The sequence below is a fragment of the Podarcis liolepis genome, assembly GCF_965112155.1.
Source record: "Podarcis liolepis genome assembly, chromosome: 2".
NCBI lineage: Eukaryota > Metazoa > Chordata > Lepidosauria > Squamata > Lacertidae > Podarcis > Podarcis liolepis.
In genome coordinates this window covers 651,785-670,409 of record NC_139555.1, presented here as the reverse complement: position 1 = coordinate 670,409, position 18,625 = coordinate 651,785, and the positions used below count along the sequence as shown (strand labels likewise).

Here is an 18,625-nt window from a genome sequence, read left to right as displayed (position 1 = left end):
GAATCCCAATCTATTATTCACTCACAAAACACAAGAGTGAAAGATCGCTCTACCAGTCTTAAAAACAAACACTACAATTGATATACAGCGGCTAAAGTCTTCACAGACCCTCTAACTCAAGGGTGTCAAATTCAATGGGCAGGGGGGACAAATTCCACGTTCAGGGGGTGCCCAGGAGGCCTGCTATTAGTTCTTCACTAATAAATGTCACTTCCACCCGAGTCCCCAATTTCACCAATGTTCTTCACCAAAATCAGTAAAATCAGAAGTTGTGTCAGCAGTTCTGGCAACTTACACAGCATTTATAACCTGAATATGAGAGCACAAAGGTGTTCTATTTTGCCATGCTGTGTCCTGGAGACCCCAGGAGCAAATGAATATATGAAACTGTCTTACATGGAGTCAGACCATTGGGCTATGAACAGCCTTCTTACCTGCAAAGTGTTTTCTATTAAACAAGGATGTAAGCACCTATCACCAGGCACAGGCTCTTATGAAGTGGTGGCCTCCTGCACTGTTAGTCTCTGAAGGGCCTGACGATGTCTCTGAGCTGACGCTCATACACAAACTACAAAATAACTCACTCAACCACCACACTGGCAAAAAAACAAAGGTCATGTAGCCCAATGCCCTGCAATGCAGGAATCTTATCTACATCATCCATGACAGATGACCATCCAACCACTGCTATAAACCCCCAAGAAAGGAGGGTTCACTGCCTCTTGTGGTAGTCTGTTCCATTGTCAAATAGCTCTTACTGTCAGAAAGTTATTCCTGGTGTTTAGTCGGAATCTCCTTTCTTGCAACTTGACTCCATTGGTTTGGGTCCTCCTATCCAGAGCTGAAGAAAACAAGCATTTTCCCGCCTCCATGTGAACAGCCCTTCAGATATTGAAAAATGGCTCTCATATCTCCTCTCAGTCTCCTCTTATACAGGCTAAACATATCCAGCTCCCTCAACTGTTCCTCATAAGCCTTAATCATTTTGTTTGCTCTCCTCTGCACACCTTCCAGCTTGTCAACATCCCTCTTAAATTGTGGTGCCCAGAATTGGACACAGTATTCCAAGTGTGGTCTGACCATGGCAGAAGAGAGTGGGACTATGACTTCCCTTGATGTGGACACTAGACTTCTGTTGATGCTGCCTAGAATAGTGTTAGCTCTTTTTTTGCTGCTGCATCACACAGCTGACTCATGTTAAGCTTGTAGTCCACCAAGACCCCTAGATCCTTCTCACATGTACTGCTGCTAAACCAAGTGTCCCCTATCCTATATTTGTGCATCTGGTTCTTTCTGCCTAAGCGCAGAACCGTACATTTGTCCCTACTGAAATTCATTTTGTTAGCCTGAGCCCAGTTCTCCAGTCTGTTTAGGTCATTTTGAATTCTGATTCTATCTTCTGCAGCATAAGCCACCCCTCCCAGATTGGTGTCATCTGCAAAGTTGATTAGCATCCCCTCAATTCCTTCATCCAAGTCATTTATAAAGATGTTGAACAACAACAGGCCCAGGACTGAACCCTGTGGCACCCCACTTGTCACTTTTTTCCAGGGTGACAAGGAACCATTAATGAGTCCTCTTTGGGTTGGGTCAGCTACAAATTCACCTAACCGTTACCTCTTTCAACCCACATTTTACCAGCATCCTCACAAGAATATCATGGCGGACTTCGTCAAAATCCTTACTGAAATCAAGGTACACTATGTCCACAGCATTCCCCTGATCCACCCAGCTGGTAACACTATTTAAAAAAAAGAAAGAAATAAGAAAGAATAATAAATCTGTTATGCAAAGTAGTGTGCTAGATAAGAACTTACATGTTTGGGGTGGGAAGGGGAGGCAAAGCAGCCCGTGGAAGGAAGCAGCCAGCAAACAGCTTCTGTACATGTGAGCGTCTTCTGCTGCTGCATGACTCAGCTGATTCATGGGGCAGAGCAGCAGCAAAAGAGGCATGTCTTCGGCATCACAGCAGTGCCAGCCTGCCAGATGGAGATGTTAGGTGCTACCAGACAACTCCACTTGCTTGCAAAAGGCCAATTGCCGGTCATGAAATGTGACTGGCGCCTGGTTGGTTTTGAACGCTGCCACCACCCTTATCTGCCCAACAGAAACGAGGAACCTGTAGCCATTTAAAGGTTGTTGTACTACAGCTACCACCAGTCCCAGACAGCATGGTCAATGCTTAGGGATTATGGGAGTTGTGGTCCAGCAGCATGTGGCAACCAGTTTCCCATCACTGTCTTAAGCTACATCCAAATGCAAGTTTTCTTCTGAAGCAATCATTAATATTTGCTTTCCGCTTCCCTGGACAAAGAAATCAGAAACCAAAACGCACTGTTCTGATGATATCTACCATCACTACAGCTGAGCTCCTGGCTGCAGGAACTTCTGCATTCATATCAATATACAACATCCTAAGATATAAATGGAGGCTTTTTATATATTAGTCATGGCATATACAGGTACTTCTATTTATATCCATAGGCAAGGTGAGAAGACATGGATTCTAATGAAACAACCACCTGTCTAAGCACAAGCTATGAAAAATTTCTTCAAATACAAAATTAAACTGTACATGGATCACGTTCCTTCAAAACAGAGTATCCAAGAGTTACAAATAGACATGTGAAGACCTAGGGGGGAGGGGAAAATCTAGAAAAAATGGGGGGGGGGTTTCCTGTTTTCCCCAGGCCTTCACATCTCTAGATACAAGTTAGCATTGTAATGTTTTCTCCAAAGATTCATTCCCCATGCAAAAGCCACGCAAGAACAAAAGCAGCCAAGAGGACAGACAAGCAATTGATTGGTCTCTGATGGTTACAAAAGTGCTTCCCCCATATTAAAATGCCCTTTCTCATACCCTGTATGTGCCATTTTTTGACAAATGCTTCACAAAGCACCTCGCTCCACCTGGTACCTGGCAACTTCAGCATCAGCTCAAAGCAGCTCTCTTTTGAGGTCAACTCCACAGACCAGCAAGCAGGAGTTTCATTTCCTTGGAACACCAGAGTCCCCAGAGAAACTGCAGGTGCTCCATTTGCATGGGTGATAAATACAACTTCCTGCCCTGGTCATTGGCCAGACCTCACAGGCTCCTGGAATCTTGTTATCTATTGGCATGTGGGAAACAGGCAATAGCTTACTGCAGTGTTTTCAAACTTTCAAGAAACAGCTTGTCTGTCAAAGAACTCCACATTTCTGCCATGGTCTGCCTAACCACTACACTTGCAGAGGATTCTGGGACATTTCCTAGGGCAGACATTGCTTCTGAGATACCGGCCAAGTCCATGGGGCCTCATGGTCACCTCCAGAGCAAGTGCATGCTCCGTAACCGACCCTTAATTACAGGGAAACATTAGCGATGGGCAAACTGTCTTTTCTGTTACTGAACATTTCATTGAGGAACCCCAGATAAGATTCTGGAAAAGAAATCTCAAGGTTGCCCAGAAAACAGTTTGAAAATCACTGGATTATTGGGTACACAAATTTCAGGTCAAACCAACAGCCCACTGCTAAATGTCTTATCTCCAACAGTAAGCCAGCAGAGAGGGCTTTAAAATATAATGCTACAGAACAAACAGGTCAATTTTTATTTTGCTATACAATATTTGTGGACTACTTTTCAATCATGCGGATTCTCAAAGTAGCTCATAATAATAAAATTATACTGCCATCACAATTTTAGATTTGGAATACCACGAGCACTCAGAGGCACATGTGGCTGTGGCTCTTCTGCTGCTTCGCTGTCAGTAATGTCCAGCCCCCAAGAATCCAGTGCATTTAGGGTCACCTTCATCATACTGTCTTGTCCACAGACTGCACAGTGGTACCTCGGATGAAGTACTTAATTCGTTCCAGAGGTATGTTCTTAACCTGAAACTTTTCTTAACCGGAAGTACCACTTTAGCTAATGGGGCCTCCCGCTGCCGCCACAGCATGATTTCTGTTCTCATCCTGAAGCAAAGATCTTAACCTGAGGTACTATTTCCGGGTTAGCGGAGTCTGTAACCTGAAGCGTATGTAATCTGAAGTGTATGTAACCTGAGGTACCACTGTAGCTATTTCTGCTAAGAATCTAACTTAATCTCCAGGCTCTCGTGGATGGAATGTGAGGTTTCTCTTCTGTTATCTGATGTTGCATTCTTTACTTTTGCTTGGTATTTCATGCTTTTTGGTTTTAGAAACCGGTACGTTTGTATTCTTATTGCACAACACTCTGGGACTTTTTGTGAAGAACAGGTAGCAAATATTATCTATGATAATTAAATTGCCTAACCTAATTGATGGACATGGGGAGTGGCTGGGGAAACCCAGCCAGATGGACAGGGGAAAATATTATTATTATTATTATTATTATTATTATTATTATTACTACTACTACTACTACTACATTAAATATTGGGCTTCACCATATTCCATGAATATAATAATGCAACAAACGGCAATACACCACCTTATTTTTATATTGCTTTTCTATTAAGGCCAAAACTATATATCATGTGCAAATACAAGCAGATGTAGTCTGCTGCCTGACAGCCCTTTTGTTTTAAGCACCACTTCAGGTGGGCACCATTCATACTGAATAAGCAAGGGGTGTTACTATGTCCCAGTCTAGCTGTTCTGCTCCAAATCTCCTTGCACTTAGAATACATCATACATTTTCAAACCAGGAAGCGGGTCGTCATGGGGTGGGAGGATTAATATTTAACTGGCACCACAACCTTCAGGATATGTCAGATTGTAGCTCTAAGTGCAGCCTTGCGCATCTCATTAAAAAATTTCCCAAGTTGGAGCAGTCACAGCAGATCAGTGACAATGCACCAAAATCAATGCAATTGAAAGCCAGCCTCTCTTTTATGCAGGGTAAGAATTTCAGACTGCACCACATGAGACTGCAGAAGAGCAAGGGAGTGATATTTCTGAAGTTTCTCATGTAGAGTATGTTCTCTGTATGGGAAACTAGCACAGCAGTGAGAATGTTTTAGCGTAGAATTCCTCTCCTTGGTCTAGTAGTTCCCCATTGGCAGGGAGCTTCTTACATAGAAAGTTTGAAGTGGTGGAGTCCAGTTGTACCACCAGTGTGGATATATTTAACAAAATCATATGCTGATACTTTTCATGGGCAGCACTACTTCAGGCTGAAATTTGTGTTTTTCATGTCCCCCTCCCAAGAGCTTCCTATACAAACAAATCTAGCATGCCAGGAGGATGGATTCAGCAAAGCTTTCTCTAGGATTTATTTCTATATGTACAGAAGATAGGGAAAGTGGGGGCATTTAAGCAGGTACCCCTCCACCAACACTCTGAATATATAAATTGGCCCCAAGACTCTTGGAAGAAGAGACACAACAGTCAGAGCAGCTGAGGCTGCAATCTTATACACACTTATCTGGAAGCAAGTCCTACTGAACTCAACTCAATGGGGGCTTCTTCTGAGCAGACATGTATAGAATTTCACTTTGAAAATACAAAGGAGAAACAGTGGGCCTTCATGCTACATGGTCCATCCCCAAAATCATTTGGCTAAATAAAATTATGACATTAAATGTTGCCTTAGCAAGCAATGACAAATACAAATAAACCATCGCTATCAGATTTCATAAAGTTCAAACTCAGTATAGAGATCCGTCAATGAATAATATTGAGCTCATAAATTAAACTCTCCAGAACTTGCTTAAATACTCAATGGTAGCCAAAGTTCATTACTCATTCTTGGGACAATACTCTTTCAGGACTTCTACATTAATCCCATAGTTCTACAATTTCCATAGCAGAAAGACTCTATAGAAGCCAGCCCACTTACTCCTGTTCAAAATTTCTAAATGCACTGCATGCAGGGCTGCTTTCGAAGATCGTCTGCAAACTACAGTTAATTCAAAACACAGCTGCAAGACTGTCAACTGGAATTAGGCGGCAGAACATCTCTCATTAGTGATTAAACAGCTGCATTGGCTTCCAACTCAGTTCTAGGCACAATCCATGATGCCAGTTCTTAGCTTTTAAGGCCTTCATGGTTTAGGACTACAGAAGAATCATCTACAGTGGTACCTCGGATTAAGAACTTAATTCGTTCTGGAGGTCTGTTCTGAACCTGAAACTGTTCTTAACCTGAGGTACCACTTTAGCTAATGGGGCCTCCCGCTGCCGCTGCGCCACCGCCACACGATTTCTGTTCTCATCCTGAAGCAAAGTTCTTATTTCTGGGTTAGCGGAGTCTGTAACCTGAAGCGTCTGTAACCCGAGGTACCACTGTATCTCCAGCCAAGTCTGCTGATACAGTACAATGACTGATATTTTGGGACCCTTCTGCAGCACTTGCAAGCAGGGACCACCTCAACCAGGGAGGTTTGACTGACACCTACCTTGATATAATTTCTGCACTGAATATCTTTTTATTTTCACAGGTCTTTCAAATGTGAAACTGTACCCCTGATTATTGGTTTTATGCTGGTCTTTTTATCTACTGCTTTTAGAGTTTATTGCTTTATTGTGGTTTTATCTGCCCTTCTTCTGAAACCTGTCCTACTATTTTCTTTAAACGGTTGAGTAAGTTAGGCTTCTTAATCAACAGATTTTAAACATTTTAAACAAATGCACGTTGCAACGGGGGGGGGGGGGGGCAACAGCCACCTAAGCTTTAGTTCAATGTCAAATCCATGCTTGATTTTTGTGTATAGGGACTTTTGAAATTTAATGATGTTTTTTAAAATATTATACACCAGAATACTTAGGTATCTGCCACCCTGGAAGGCAGACTCTTTAAACAAGAAAAAGAAAGAACCTTACATTAGAGTAAATTCATTCAACATTCCACAGCTCACAGCAGTCATCCAGCCCAGTTTAACCTAACAGACTTAACAAAACATGGCACAAATTGCCTGCTTCTATTGACATTCTGTTCCTCAAAGAGGTGGCACCCTGCTGAACACGAAAGGTAGTAGTTTGTGATTGCACAAAAAGTCAAATGCAAAGATCCAAGTACACAACATAACTTTACTTCCTCTGGCAAAGTGCAGGTCTCCAAGGGCAACACAAGCAGCAACATTCTGAATACAAGCAGAGGGTTCAGACTGCTACCAAGCAAGGTTCGCTCCAAGACTCAGATTAATAAGACTGGCCTTGACTGCTGTCAAAGAGGCAATAAGGCTGCCAAGTGGAACATAAAGATGCCCCCCCCCCCAAGTAGGAGAGTTGCTACTGACCAGGAAGTGCAAGAACCAATAACAGTAGATTTCTTGCTTTGTTTTAAGTGCTGAATTTCTTATTGCTAATACAGTGGCACCTCGGGTTACATACGCTTCAGGTTACATACGCTTCAGGTTACAGACTCTGCTAACCCAGAAATAGTGCTTCAGGTTAAAAACTTTGCTTCAGGATAAGAACAGAAATCGTGTTCCGGCGGCGCGGCGGCAGCAGGAGGCCCCATTAGCTAAAGTGGTGCTTCAGGTTAAGAACAGTTTCAGGTTAAGAACGGACCTCAGGAATGAATTAAGTACTTAACCCAAGATACCACTGTACTCACAATACTTCATAGGGAACAGTAACAAACTGTTATGAGATATAGCAGCACTGGAGTGTTCTAGTAACACTGAGACTTGTAGTAGTGTGGTCAGCCCACATTACATAGAGTGCTTGGATTTTGTTCCATAGGTACCCTTTACGCCCAGCACTGCAAACTTCAGGCCAGTACATGGCTCTCCTTTGACCAGCCAGGCTGAAGTTTTCCTTGCACAACTAAGAATAAAGTATATGCCTGTAAAAATCTTTAAAAGCAATCCTTGAGGACAGGTACCTGTCCGCATGCACCTGCTCATGTAGCTTTCCAAGTTACTGCACTAGTTGAGCATCCTGGTGTGTTGCTGCACAAGTGTAGACTACGACTCATGGTGCTGCACCTTGCAGTTAATCCTTTCTGCATTTCGCCATGCACAGCAAATCAAAGGAATGTGGAAACTGGCACATGAATGAAATGAGGAGAAAAAGAAGGAACACAGCACTGCACGAAGGAGGAGAGAACATCTAAATATGTATCCACGGATAATTTAGAATGTAAACTGGGAAATCGTTTGAGAGAGCAAATATACAGAGTGCTACTTTGTTTTACGGTGCCACAACGAAGATTCTAAGGTGTCAATATGAATAAATTAAAATTTAGTGTACCTTAGAGGTTCTCTTTTCATGTTTCTACATGAACGGAAATATTAACATAAGCCAATACTTATACCTCAAATGTATCTGCTGTACACTGGCATTACCCCAGAGCTACTGCTGCAAATGCATAAAGGCTTCAGTCCTAAGGCCACTTATTAGGCCATAAGGCATACTAAGTTCAATAGTTTACTTCTGAGTAAGCATGGCAGAGGGTTACACCAAAAGAACAAATTACACACGGAGATGTACACACATATATACACCTAGGCATCCTAACCCAGCCTGGGTCCACAGTTGAATGTATGCGTTTTTGTTTATGGGTCCTCCTATCATTGGATGATTCCACCACATCAACAGGATGGGAATTTATTCTTGGGTTCAAGCAACACACTTCCACAGAATTCAATTCATGATGGAGCTGCACACTGCATAGAGCAAATATTTTGCTTCTTATGCACTGATGTTTCTTGCAGCAAACTCTCAAACTCAATTGGAATTTTGGCACCTTTTGCTTAAATAATTAATGTATTCTATTTTATTATCAATGCAGAAGAATTACTACCAAATCACATGCAGCATCAGGGCAGAGTGAGTAACTGGAATGATGCTAATTCCTTTTGCTGTGCTCTTCCTATATCAAGCTTGTTGCCTCCCATAATTAATTTTAGTCCCATGAGAAAAACACAAGAGAGGCCACTGCGCTCCTAAAAAGGATTCTCAAGCCAGCATCTCATTAAACAGAATCACCTTGGTTTTCTTGTGTTCATAACAATGGCATGAGTAAAGACAATAGGTTCTAAGCAGTAATGCAGTAATCCAGCCCTATATTACTATTTAGAGCAGGGGTCAGCAACCTTTTTCAGCCGTGGGCCGGTCCACCGTCCCTCAGACCATGTGGTGGGCTGGACTATATTTTTTTAGGAGGGAATGAACAAATTCCTATGCCCTACAAATAACCCAGAGATGCATTTTAAATAAAAGCACACATTCTACTCATGTCAAAACACCAGGCAGGCCCCACAAATAACCCAGAGAGGCATTTTAAATAAAAGGACGCATTCTACTCATGTAAAAACACGCTGATTCCTGGACCGTCCGCGGGCCGGGTTGAGAAGGCGATTGGGCCGCATCTGGCCCACGGGCCTTAGGTTGCCTACCACTGACTTAGAGGGATAACAATACTAGACCATTATTGCAGAACATGGCATTCTGTTGAAAATTCAGTGGCATAAATGCTTAGAACCATAGAACTGGAAGGGATCCCTAAGGGCCATCTAGTCCACAATGCAAGAATCTCAACTAAAGCATCCCTGACAGATGGCCAACCAACCTCTGCTTAAAAACTTCCAAGGAAGGCGTATCCATCACCTCCCGAGGGAGTCCCTTCCACTGTCCAGCAGCTCTTACTGTCAGAAAGTTCTTCCTAAAGTTTAGTTGGAATCTCCTTTCTTGAAACTTGAAGCCATTGGTTCAGGTCCTACCCTCCAGAGCAGGAGAAAACAAGCTGGCTCCCTCTTCTATAGGGCAGCCGTTGAGATTTTTATATGTACCTCATGTCTCTGTTGGCCATTAATGCCTCAATTCAACACAGAATTAGACACACTTACAGCTCCTGCCAACCTAGCAGTTCGAAAGCACATCAAAGTGCAAGTAGATAAATAGGTACCGCTCCGCCGGGAAGGTAAACGGCATTTCCTTGCGCTGCTCTGGTTCGCCAGAAGCGGCTTAGTCCTGCTGGCCACATGACCCGGAAGCTGTACGCCGGCTCCCTTGGCCAATAAATAAAGCGAGATGAGCGCCGCAACCCCAGAGTCAGCCACGACTGGACCTAATGGTCAGGGGTCCCTTTACCTTTAAGCTCAGTCCTGTGTGTGTTTATTCCAAAGTGTGTTGCCCTCTTCCATTGCGCTCACATCCTAGTAAGTGTTCTTAGGGATTCAGCCTTAAGCTCATCAATCTCAGATAGCTTAAGGGCAACTAATTCTGTGCTGGCTTGTAGCCAGTGACTTTAAGGGTGATGTTCCCGTGAGCAGATAGGTTTAGGTAGTTCTCTAGGAATAACTAAGGAACAAGTGCCTTACTTTTGTATTGTTTATATGATCTTCATATACAGAAGTACACCCTCCACTCCCCCCCCCCGCAAGGGAGATGTTCAGTTTAGTCTTGTTAGAAGATTAATCTGACTCACCAAAGGCTACCAAGGAAGTAGCTACAGCACTTACAAACCAACTCTTGGGTAAAGAGTTTCATCCTGGAATAGCCAGGAGTGGAGGGCAGGTGCACACCTATATAAATAGCAGCTTGCAGTCCTGCTCCCTGATTTCTTTTAATTTCTCTGTCAACAAAACTAATGCAAGATAAAACTGTATTATGAGTTTGTCCTATTGAATGTACATTGCTAAAACTGTCCAACAAATATGGGCCACCTGAAGGAATTGTGAATTGCTGTTTCAAAGTAAAAATGTTAGGTATAACTTAGCAATATGCTTATTTTAGCCCCCACAGCATTTTCTGTGGTGAGTAAACAGGAATTTGGTATTTGTATCAAATTGCAAGGAAACACATGATGGGGCAAAAATGTTCTTTTGAAGCTGCAGGACAATTTATATGAATTGCCACCACAGAGAAGACCAATTCTGACAGACAAAAGTGGATTGCTGACTTTTATATGCACTGAATGAATTGTACATGGTTACAACTCAACCCACATTTACAATGCCACAACTCAATCCAGGATGGACAAATAGTTGATAGTCAGCAGATGCCACTTTACAGCACTTGTAAGTAGCCACTTGCCCAGTCACCTACAGCAAGTTAAGAATCAACTGCAGGCTACCAGGATGAGAAGCTGTTTCTTGTTGCCATTTGGCCACAAATGACTCACATAGGCAAGTGCAGACAAGGAAGTTAGTAAACATGTTTTGAGCCTAGTAACTTTTGTAAACTTACTTGCAAGGCAGCTGTATAGTTCTACCCAATTCACATTCTCAATGCGCCAAGTTGGCTACATGAAGTGGGTCTTAGCAGAGTGGAGCAATGTTTGTGTTTAAGAGCCACAATTTTGCTTGGGGTTACAGATCAAACACTGCACAGAGGAACTAAGCAGGAGTCCAAGAAGATGCAAGGGTTCCTCCCTCTCCTCTTTCAGACCAGTCTATTTGTGTGTCTTTACTAAGCAGAAAAATTATAATTTATGTTTTTAAACTCATTATTAGACATAAATTTCACTTAAATCAATGGAACTGCAAAATAATTTTCTGCAAACTCTTAAGGCAAAGACCACACAACTTCATGGTCCTGTGCAGCACCCCAGCACATGACCTACATGACCAATGCAGAAATCAAAGTAACGTATTGAAATAAACATAGGTATAAAAAGAAATCAGTCACTATTCTCCCTACCTTATACTGCCAGCCATTTGCAAAAAAATGCAGGTAATCTGTAAAATGGATGCAAATACAGTATGTTCCTCAATATCAATGCACCACAGGCATTAACTAAGTAAAAACCATTCTCCTGGGATGACTCTTCAACAAGTTGCCAATTAATAGCTGTCTGGCCACAAATTCTTCACAAATGTGGGGCCACAGATAATCCACCATCTTATTTTGGTTCCTCACTCAACAAAGGCAAAAAGAACAACAAAATAAATGCAACCAGTAGGCTGCATCAAATCCCTGACCAGATTTTTCATTAGCGGATATCTCAAGTAAGAAGCACAATATAAGGATCTGATCCAAAGATACCAAAGCTATCAATCTTTTCCTTCTTGAACATACCATAGGCTTGTTTGCACTTACACAGAGTCCCTGTTCCTTGCAGACCTGCCCAGACTTGCTACAAGTTCACTATTAGCCTTTGCTGTGATGCCTCATGGCCTGCCCACTGCAGGTACTGACCATGGTACCGTTTAAATAGCAAAACTCTCTTCCCCCACCGCAATATATTATGCTAGAATTGCTTCTGCCTTAGTGAGCAATGGAGAAATAGCACCAATCCTCTGTAACTTGGGGTCTGACTCCTCCCTAACTAGACTACACTCTTCCCCGACAAAGAATTATTCTCTCTCTCTTATACCATTTTGCCAAGTCCCATTTAGTTCCCATCTTGCCTGGGAAACTCATTTACACATTGTTCGGGGCACTGGGGCTCTTAGGTCACCTGGTGATCAACCTACCATGGGAGACCATCACAGATTATGGGATCCTTGACCAGATCCCAAGGGAAAGGCCATCTGTCACCAGACCCGGCTAGTCAGCAGCCCAAGACATTTTCAGGTGGGCACCTACAGATGCAGAGCAGGAACGGAACAGGCGGAGACACAAGCTGCCCGAGGAGTTGGGGGGCTTCGGGGCCGCGGGGCTTCTCCTGCTTTCCTCGGAGCTCAGGTGCTCCTGCCATAACCTTTCCCCCCCCGCCGGGAGGGGGGCTTCCCAGCCCTTTTGTCTATGGATTCCCCGCTGGATCTCGAGGGGGTCCTCGCGCAAAGGCAAAGTTTCCGCCTCGCTCCCCCCCCCCGGCCTGGGCCCGCCCCATCTCCCGCGCCCCCCCCCCCGGCGCCCGTCCCAAGCCCGGCAATCCTTCTTCCCTCAGGCCAAGGCGGCGGCGCCCCCCCCCCCCCCGCTCACCTGGCCTGCGCCTCGTCCAGGCTCTGGTCGGTGATGGCCATGATCTGCTGCAAGATGTCGCCCGTGTCCTGGAGCCCCGGGGGCGCCTGCGGCGGGGGCGGGCCCGGCGGGGCGGGCAGCCGGTGCGGAGGGGGCTCTCCGGCGCCTCCCGGAGGGGGCTGCAGACCCGCCAGGAGCCGCGACGCCTCCTCCATGGCCGGCGGGCGGGCGGCGAGCGCAGGCGCCTCAGGCCGGCGGTAGCGCGGCCCGGTCCCCCCCGGCGGCGGCGGCGGCGCTGGCTCTGGCGGACGCGCGACTGGCGTCGAGCAGGCCCCGCGACCCTGGCTCCTGGCGCGCGCCCCGCCCCGCCGCGCACGGGCTCCGCCTCCGCCGCCTCCGCCTCGCCCGTCGCCCCGCCAAGCGGCAGCCCCAGCAGCCCCAGCAGCAGCAGCGGCAGCGGCGCCTCCTCCCGCGCCCCCTCCCCCTCCCCTCGCGCGTCCCGCCCCCTTCGGGGACAAAGCCAGTCTCTCGGCGGCCGCAGCGCCATCGCCGCCTCCCAGGGAGAAGGGGCGGGGCCGCGCCCAAGACGCCGTCGCTGACTGGCTGCCCGCCCCCCCGCGGCCCCGCCCCCGCCCGTCTTGGCCCTCCCTCGGGCGCTTCTCCGCCCGGCTGGTCTCCGGCCTGTGCTTCGTGGAGGCGGCCGGCGGGCGGGCGAGCGAGGAGGGGAAGCAGCGGCCCCGAAGTCCCTGGCGGCGGGAGGCCGAGCCAGCCCTCGCTCCGCCTGGCCCGAAGGCGCCGATCCAGGCAGGACGCTGCTCTCCTGTCCTCCTCCAGAACTCTGCACGAATGAGAGAACTTTCCGTGCCCAGTGAGGGAAGGCAGGGTAACTTTTTGAAAATGAAAACAAATGGGAAATGCTCCTCATAATGGAAGATGTTTGATAGGCATGTGCCACATTCTGGATGATTTGATACTCCCTCTCTATTACTCTGCCTTCCTCGCCCTGTGACAGGTGGCTCCACAGAAGAAAGCCATCGTGGCCCGTCTTAGCATCTCTTGCACAATCACAGAGATTCATGCAACCACTTCTGCAACCAGGTTGTGACCATCACAATGGAAGTTGTGCTCCCTAAAATAAATAAAGTCAGCATTTGTGTGCATGCATATAGATTCTGGGAATCCATGCTTTGACCCATGCACCACATTTTTCTCTCTGCCTTTATTCACAAAACACATACAGAGTTTCCATCATTCTAAGCTTCAGTTACATTCTTCTCTGCACATGGTATTTCACCTCCCATGCTGGTCACAGAAACATTGAATCTTCAAGTTGGAAGGGACCCCAAGGGTCATCTAGCCCAACCCCCTGCAATGCAGGGATCTGAGCTAAAGTGACCATCCAACCTCTGCTTAAAAACCTCCAAGGAAGGAGAGTCCACCCCCTCTCATGGGAATCTGTTCCACTGCTGAATAACTCTTAGAGTCAGAAAGTTTTTTCCAAACATTTAGTCAGAATCTCCTTGCAACTTGAAGCCATTGGTTCGAATCCTACCTTCCAGAGCAGGAGAAAACAAGCATGCTCCCTCCCCCATGTGAGAGCCCTTAAGATATCTGAAGATGACCATCATATCTCCGCCCAGTCTCCTCTTTTCTGGGCTAAACATACCCAGCTCCTTCAAGGGCTCCTCATAAGACTTAGTTTCCAGACCTTTGATCATCTTGGTTGCCCTATTTACACTTTCCAACCTGTCAACATCCCTCTTAAATTGTGGTGCCCAGATTTGGACACAGTGTTCCAAGTGTGGTCTGACCCAGGCAGAAGAGAGCAGTTCTATGACTTCCCTTGATCTGGACACTAGACTTCTGTTGATGCAGCCTAGAACAGCATTGGCTTTTTTTGCTGCTGCATCACACTGTTAACCAGGGGTTGGCAAGGCTTACCTCGCCTGGGCCAATTCACTTCAGCGGAGATCCCTCCGTGGGCCGGATCATGCGCGTGCATGCCCCCGATTTCCAGCAACTGCGTCTGCGCAGACACGATTTCCGGCACTGCGGAAGCAAGTCCCTGTGCCGCGCTGTGCCGGTTTAGCATACCATGTGGGACCTCGCCAAGAGGGAGGTTTGGGGGTGGCGTGTGGGCCAGTTAAATGACCCCCATGGGCCGCTTGTGGCCCATGGGCCTTAGGTTGCCTACCCCTGCTGTTGACTCATGTTAAGCTTGTGGTCCACCAAGACCTCTAGATCCTTTTCACATGTACTGCTAGTAAGCCAGGTGTCCCCCATTTTACATTTGCGCAGAACCTGACATTTGTCCCTTCAGAAATGCATTTTGTTAGCCTGAGCCCAGTTCTCCAATCTGTTAAGGTCATTTTGAATTCTGATTCTGTCTTCTGCAGCTTTAGCCACCCCAATGGCTCAGGGGGAGGACAGAACCCTGAGGCACCCCACAAGTGAGAGCCCAGGAGTCTGAACACTCATCCCCCAATACCACTTTCTGAACACGGCCCAGGAGGAAGGAGCAGAACCACTATATAACAGTGTCCTCAGCCCCTCTAGACAGTCCAGAAGGATGTCATGGTTGATGGTATCAAAAGTTGCTGAGAGATCTTGCAGAACTAGGAAACAGCTTTCATCTTTGTCCCTAGCCCACCGAAGATCATCGACCAGCGCGACCAAGGCAGTTTCAGTCCCATAGTGAGGCCTGAATCCTGATTAGAAGGGATCCAAATGGTCCACATCCTCCAGGTATGAGCAACCACCCGCCGGTTCAGCAACCACCCGCTCAATCACCTTGCCCAAGAATGGAAGATTTGAGCCGTTAGTTCATTTTGTTCAATTATTTTAGCATATTGTTATGGTTGAAATAAAAATAAAATAATAATAATAAATTGTCCAGTTAGTAGCTCCTTATAGACCAACTAAGTTTGTTCTGGTATAAGCTTTTGTGTACATACACACTTCTTCAGATACCTGTTGTAAGTCATTTGAGTGTCATATTTGGGCAGCAGAGGTGGGATAATTTTTATTTTCATAAAGAAGCAAAATTATACAAATATAGAATTGTAAAGATTTTCTAGTACCATTATTTATTAATGTGCTGCTCTTTGTAGTTCCAATGAAGGCTTGCTTGTTTTCATTGACTCTCAACTTCTGTCTTCTTGTTTCCTCTCTTTCTTCCCTTCCTCCATTTTGCCTAGTCGGTGCAAATTTGAACCATGTTTTACAGCTCTCACGATTTTCAACCTATTAATTCTGTGCTGAATTAAATTTTGTACATTTTGCTGTTCAGTGTGGTTCAGTAACATTTGAATTCAGTCCCCCATCCCCATTTATAAATACACAGAAGCTTGCTCGTTTTCCTATCCATTCATACCAACTCAGACCCAGTTATTATAGTAGAAATGGAAAAAGCTAACTACTACATACATGAAGGTTTGATTGATTGAGAACATTACTTGTGGTTATTGTTTTCCCTGTAGATTTGAAGCTTGAGTCAGTTCAATCAATAAATGCACCAATATTAATAGGAAGGCACAGCGCTCTGCCTGGAAACCAAACATTATCCTCTGCAAGGAAGCCTGGGGAGTGCTGGGAACTCGCTCAACAACTGCATCTGCTGATTCCTTGAAATTTCCACAGATGAATATTCACAGATTTTTAGCTCAAAATGGTAAAGGCCACAGCGGCAGTCCTGCACACAGGCTGCTGACATCCCACTGAAAATGGAAGTTAAGAAGGCTGTGTTCATATTTAGACAATGAATGTTACAGTGATTCAGCAAAAGTACTCCATATATAAGATTTATGAGTATCACAAAGAGGAAACATTCTGAGTTAAATTGCTTTTTACATGGGAGGAGGAGAGAGAGCAATAGCCATAATTTCAAACTAAATGTATATATTCAGTTGTGCTCACTGGATATAAGCAGAGAACCTGACACTCCTCTGTGCATTACAGCACCTGATATTAAGGCAATATGAAGTAGCAGCCGCAACACTGCCAAGAGATACAGGAATCGTGAACCAGGCAGGGTGTTTAGCTGTCTGATAGGGGTAATCAGATGGGTTCTGTCACAGAACAACTCTTAAAAGTATATTCTTCAAAGATGTTTCGTAAGCTTGATGACAGGCTGGACAGTCAATGTTAAAAATGCCAAAAGGTTCATTTATATAATACCTATGCTGAAACCATTTCTAGATCAGAAGCTGCTTGCCTGTTGTTTGGGAGAATAATATTCTGCAAGTGAAAATAGGACCTGCTCTCTATATTTTGGATAGCTGAGGATACATAATGCTCACTGGTGATCAGTCCATGCCCTGCCTTCCCCAACCTGGTGCCTTCCAGATATTGTTGGACTACAACTCTCATCTGTCCCAGCCAGCATGGCCAATGCTGTGTGTGTGTGTGTGTGTGAGAGAGAGAGAGAGAGAGAGAGAGAGAGAGGTCACCAGGCTGGAGAAGGCTGTGCTAGACCCACAAAGACACCTGCCTGCCTGCAATACCAGATTTACGGATAAGCTAAACAAGCTATAGCTTAGGGCCCCACTCACTTGGGCCCCCCCAAAAAACTCAGAAAAGAAAACAAAACTGGATGTACATTTCCAAAATATGAGATAAAAATAAAATAAAACCTACATACAGCAACAGTGTTTTGTGTTGTGTAGGCTCCTGTGATGTAAGTAATGGGCCCCACCTGCTAGCCGGCTCCCTAAAATACCGCTGGTTTGTTGTTGATAAAGGACAGCTGGACATATAAAGGGCCCCATTACCTTCAGTAGCTGAAGCAGGCTTCCTCAACCTCGGCCCTCCAGATGTTTTTGGCCTACAACTCCCATGATCCCTAGCTAGCAGGACCAGTGGTCAGGGATGATGGGAATTGTAGTCTCAAAACACCTGGAGGGCTGAGGTTGAGGAAGCCTGGCTTAGGCCCTCATCAAACCTAAATCCGGCCCTGCCTGCCTGGATGTGTCCATGGAAGAAGAATCTGGCCAGGGAGAGCGAGAGAAAGAACCAGGAGGTTTTGGAGCTAGCTGGCAAGAAGAAGGCTGCTCTACCCTGCCTCTTCTTAACACTTGGGGGAAGTCGCTGGGGCCGGGGGGGGGAGAGCATGAAGCAATACATTTTAGGTTTCAACCAGATTGCTGTGGTTGGGGGAGGTTGCTGGCACATTGCCTGAGCACCCGCTGCTGTGCCAGCACAGATATCTGATCCTATGAACTCTGTGTAGATATTTCAGAAACCCATGCAGGCTGTGAGCCCATTCCTACCCTTGGGCTAGGGAGGGAGGGGAAGAAAAAATCTAGCTGTTTTCACATCTAACAGAACAGCACACTGTTAAGCGGAAGATCAAAACTTGATTGCAGCAATGACTTGCTCTGTTAAAATGTATCATAACCTCCTCTAAGGTAAGAAGGTTCAGAGCCCAGGGAGTGATGGTGGGACAATAATGAGTGGCCAGAGGGAAAAGAGGGAGAAGACTGGGAAGAGACAGTGTCAGAAGCTGAAGAGTGAACAGGCCTTAATGAGCTGGAGAGACTGGCAGAGAGAAGTTCAGACTCAGAGGCAAAAGCTGAAGCAGGAGAGGAGGGAGGTCAAGAGGCAGAGATGAGTCTGGCTGGGGAAGAGTCACAGGTGTCTCCACCTCCTACTGTGACAAGTGCCCCTTGCCCTGTCTCCCAGAACCAGAAGAGAGCTGAAATGAGCGGAGCAATGACAGGCTGAACACAGACACAGTCTCCAATCGCTTGGAAAAAGCTCTGGAGAGGAGGGGACTTAGGCAGCTGTGCAGAGGCAGCGACTTTTAGTCTCAGCAACTGATGCATGGAGTAAGACCTACCAGGGATGAGCTGCTATGCTCATTAGGCCT

At 45.8% G+C, this 18,625-nt stretch overlaps 1 protein-coding gene and 1 long non-coding RNA gene across 5 annotated transcripts in view; one reads left to right on the top strand and one right to left on the bottom strand.

Moving 5' to 3' along the window:
- The window catches only part of PBX4 (PBX homeobox 4), a 39,346-nt gene extending 26,357 nt beyond the window's left edge, over nt 1-12,989 (bottom strand). For all 4 annotated transcript variants that reach the window (XM_083486721.1, XM_083486720.1, XM_083486723.1 and 1 more), the window contains exon 1: nt 12,781-12,989. In XM_083486721.1, coding sequence (XP_083342847.1) covers nt 12,781-12,974 — 194 coding nt within the window. In that variant the 5' untranslated portion in view covers nt 12,975-12,989. The remainder of the gene's footprint in view (nt 1-12,780) is intronic.
- A 600-nt stretch (nt 12,990-13,589) lies between these two features.
- Nucleotides 13,590-17,403, top strand: LOC310700366. Its single transcript, XR_014522581.1, has 2 exons — nt 13,590-13,703; nt 16,239-17,403. It is a non-coding gene; the product is annotated as an uncharacterized lncRNA (long non-coding RNA).
- The last annotated feature ends 1,222 nt before the right edge of the window (nt 17,404-18,625 follow it).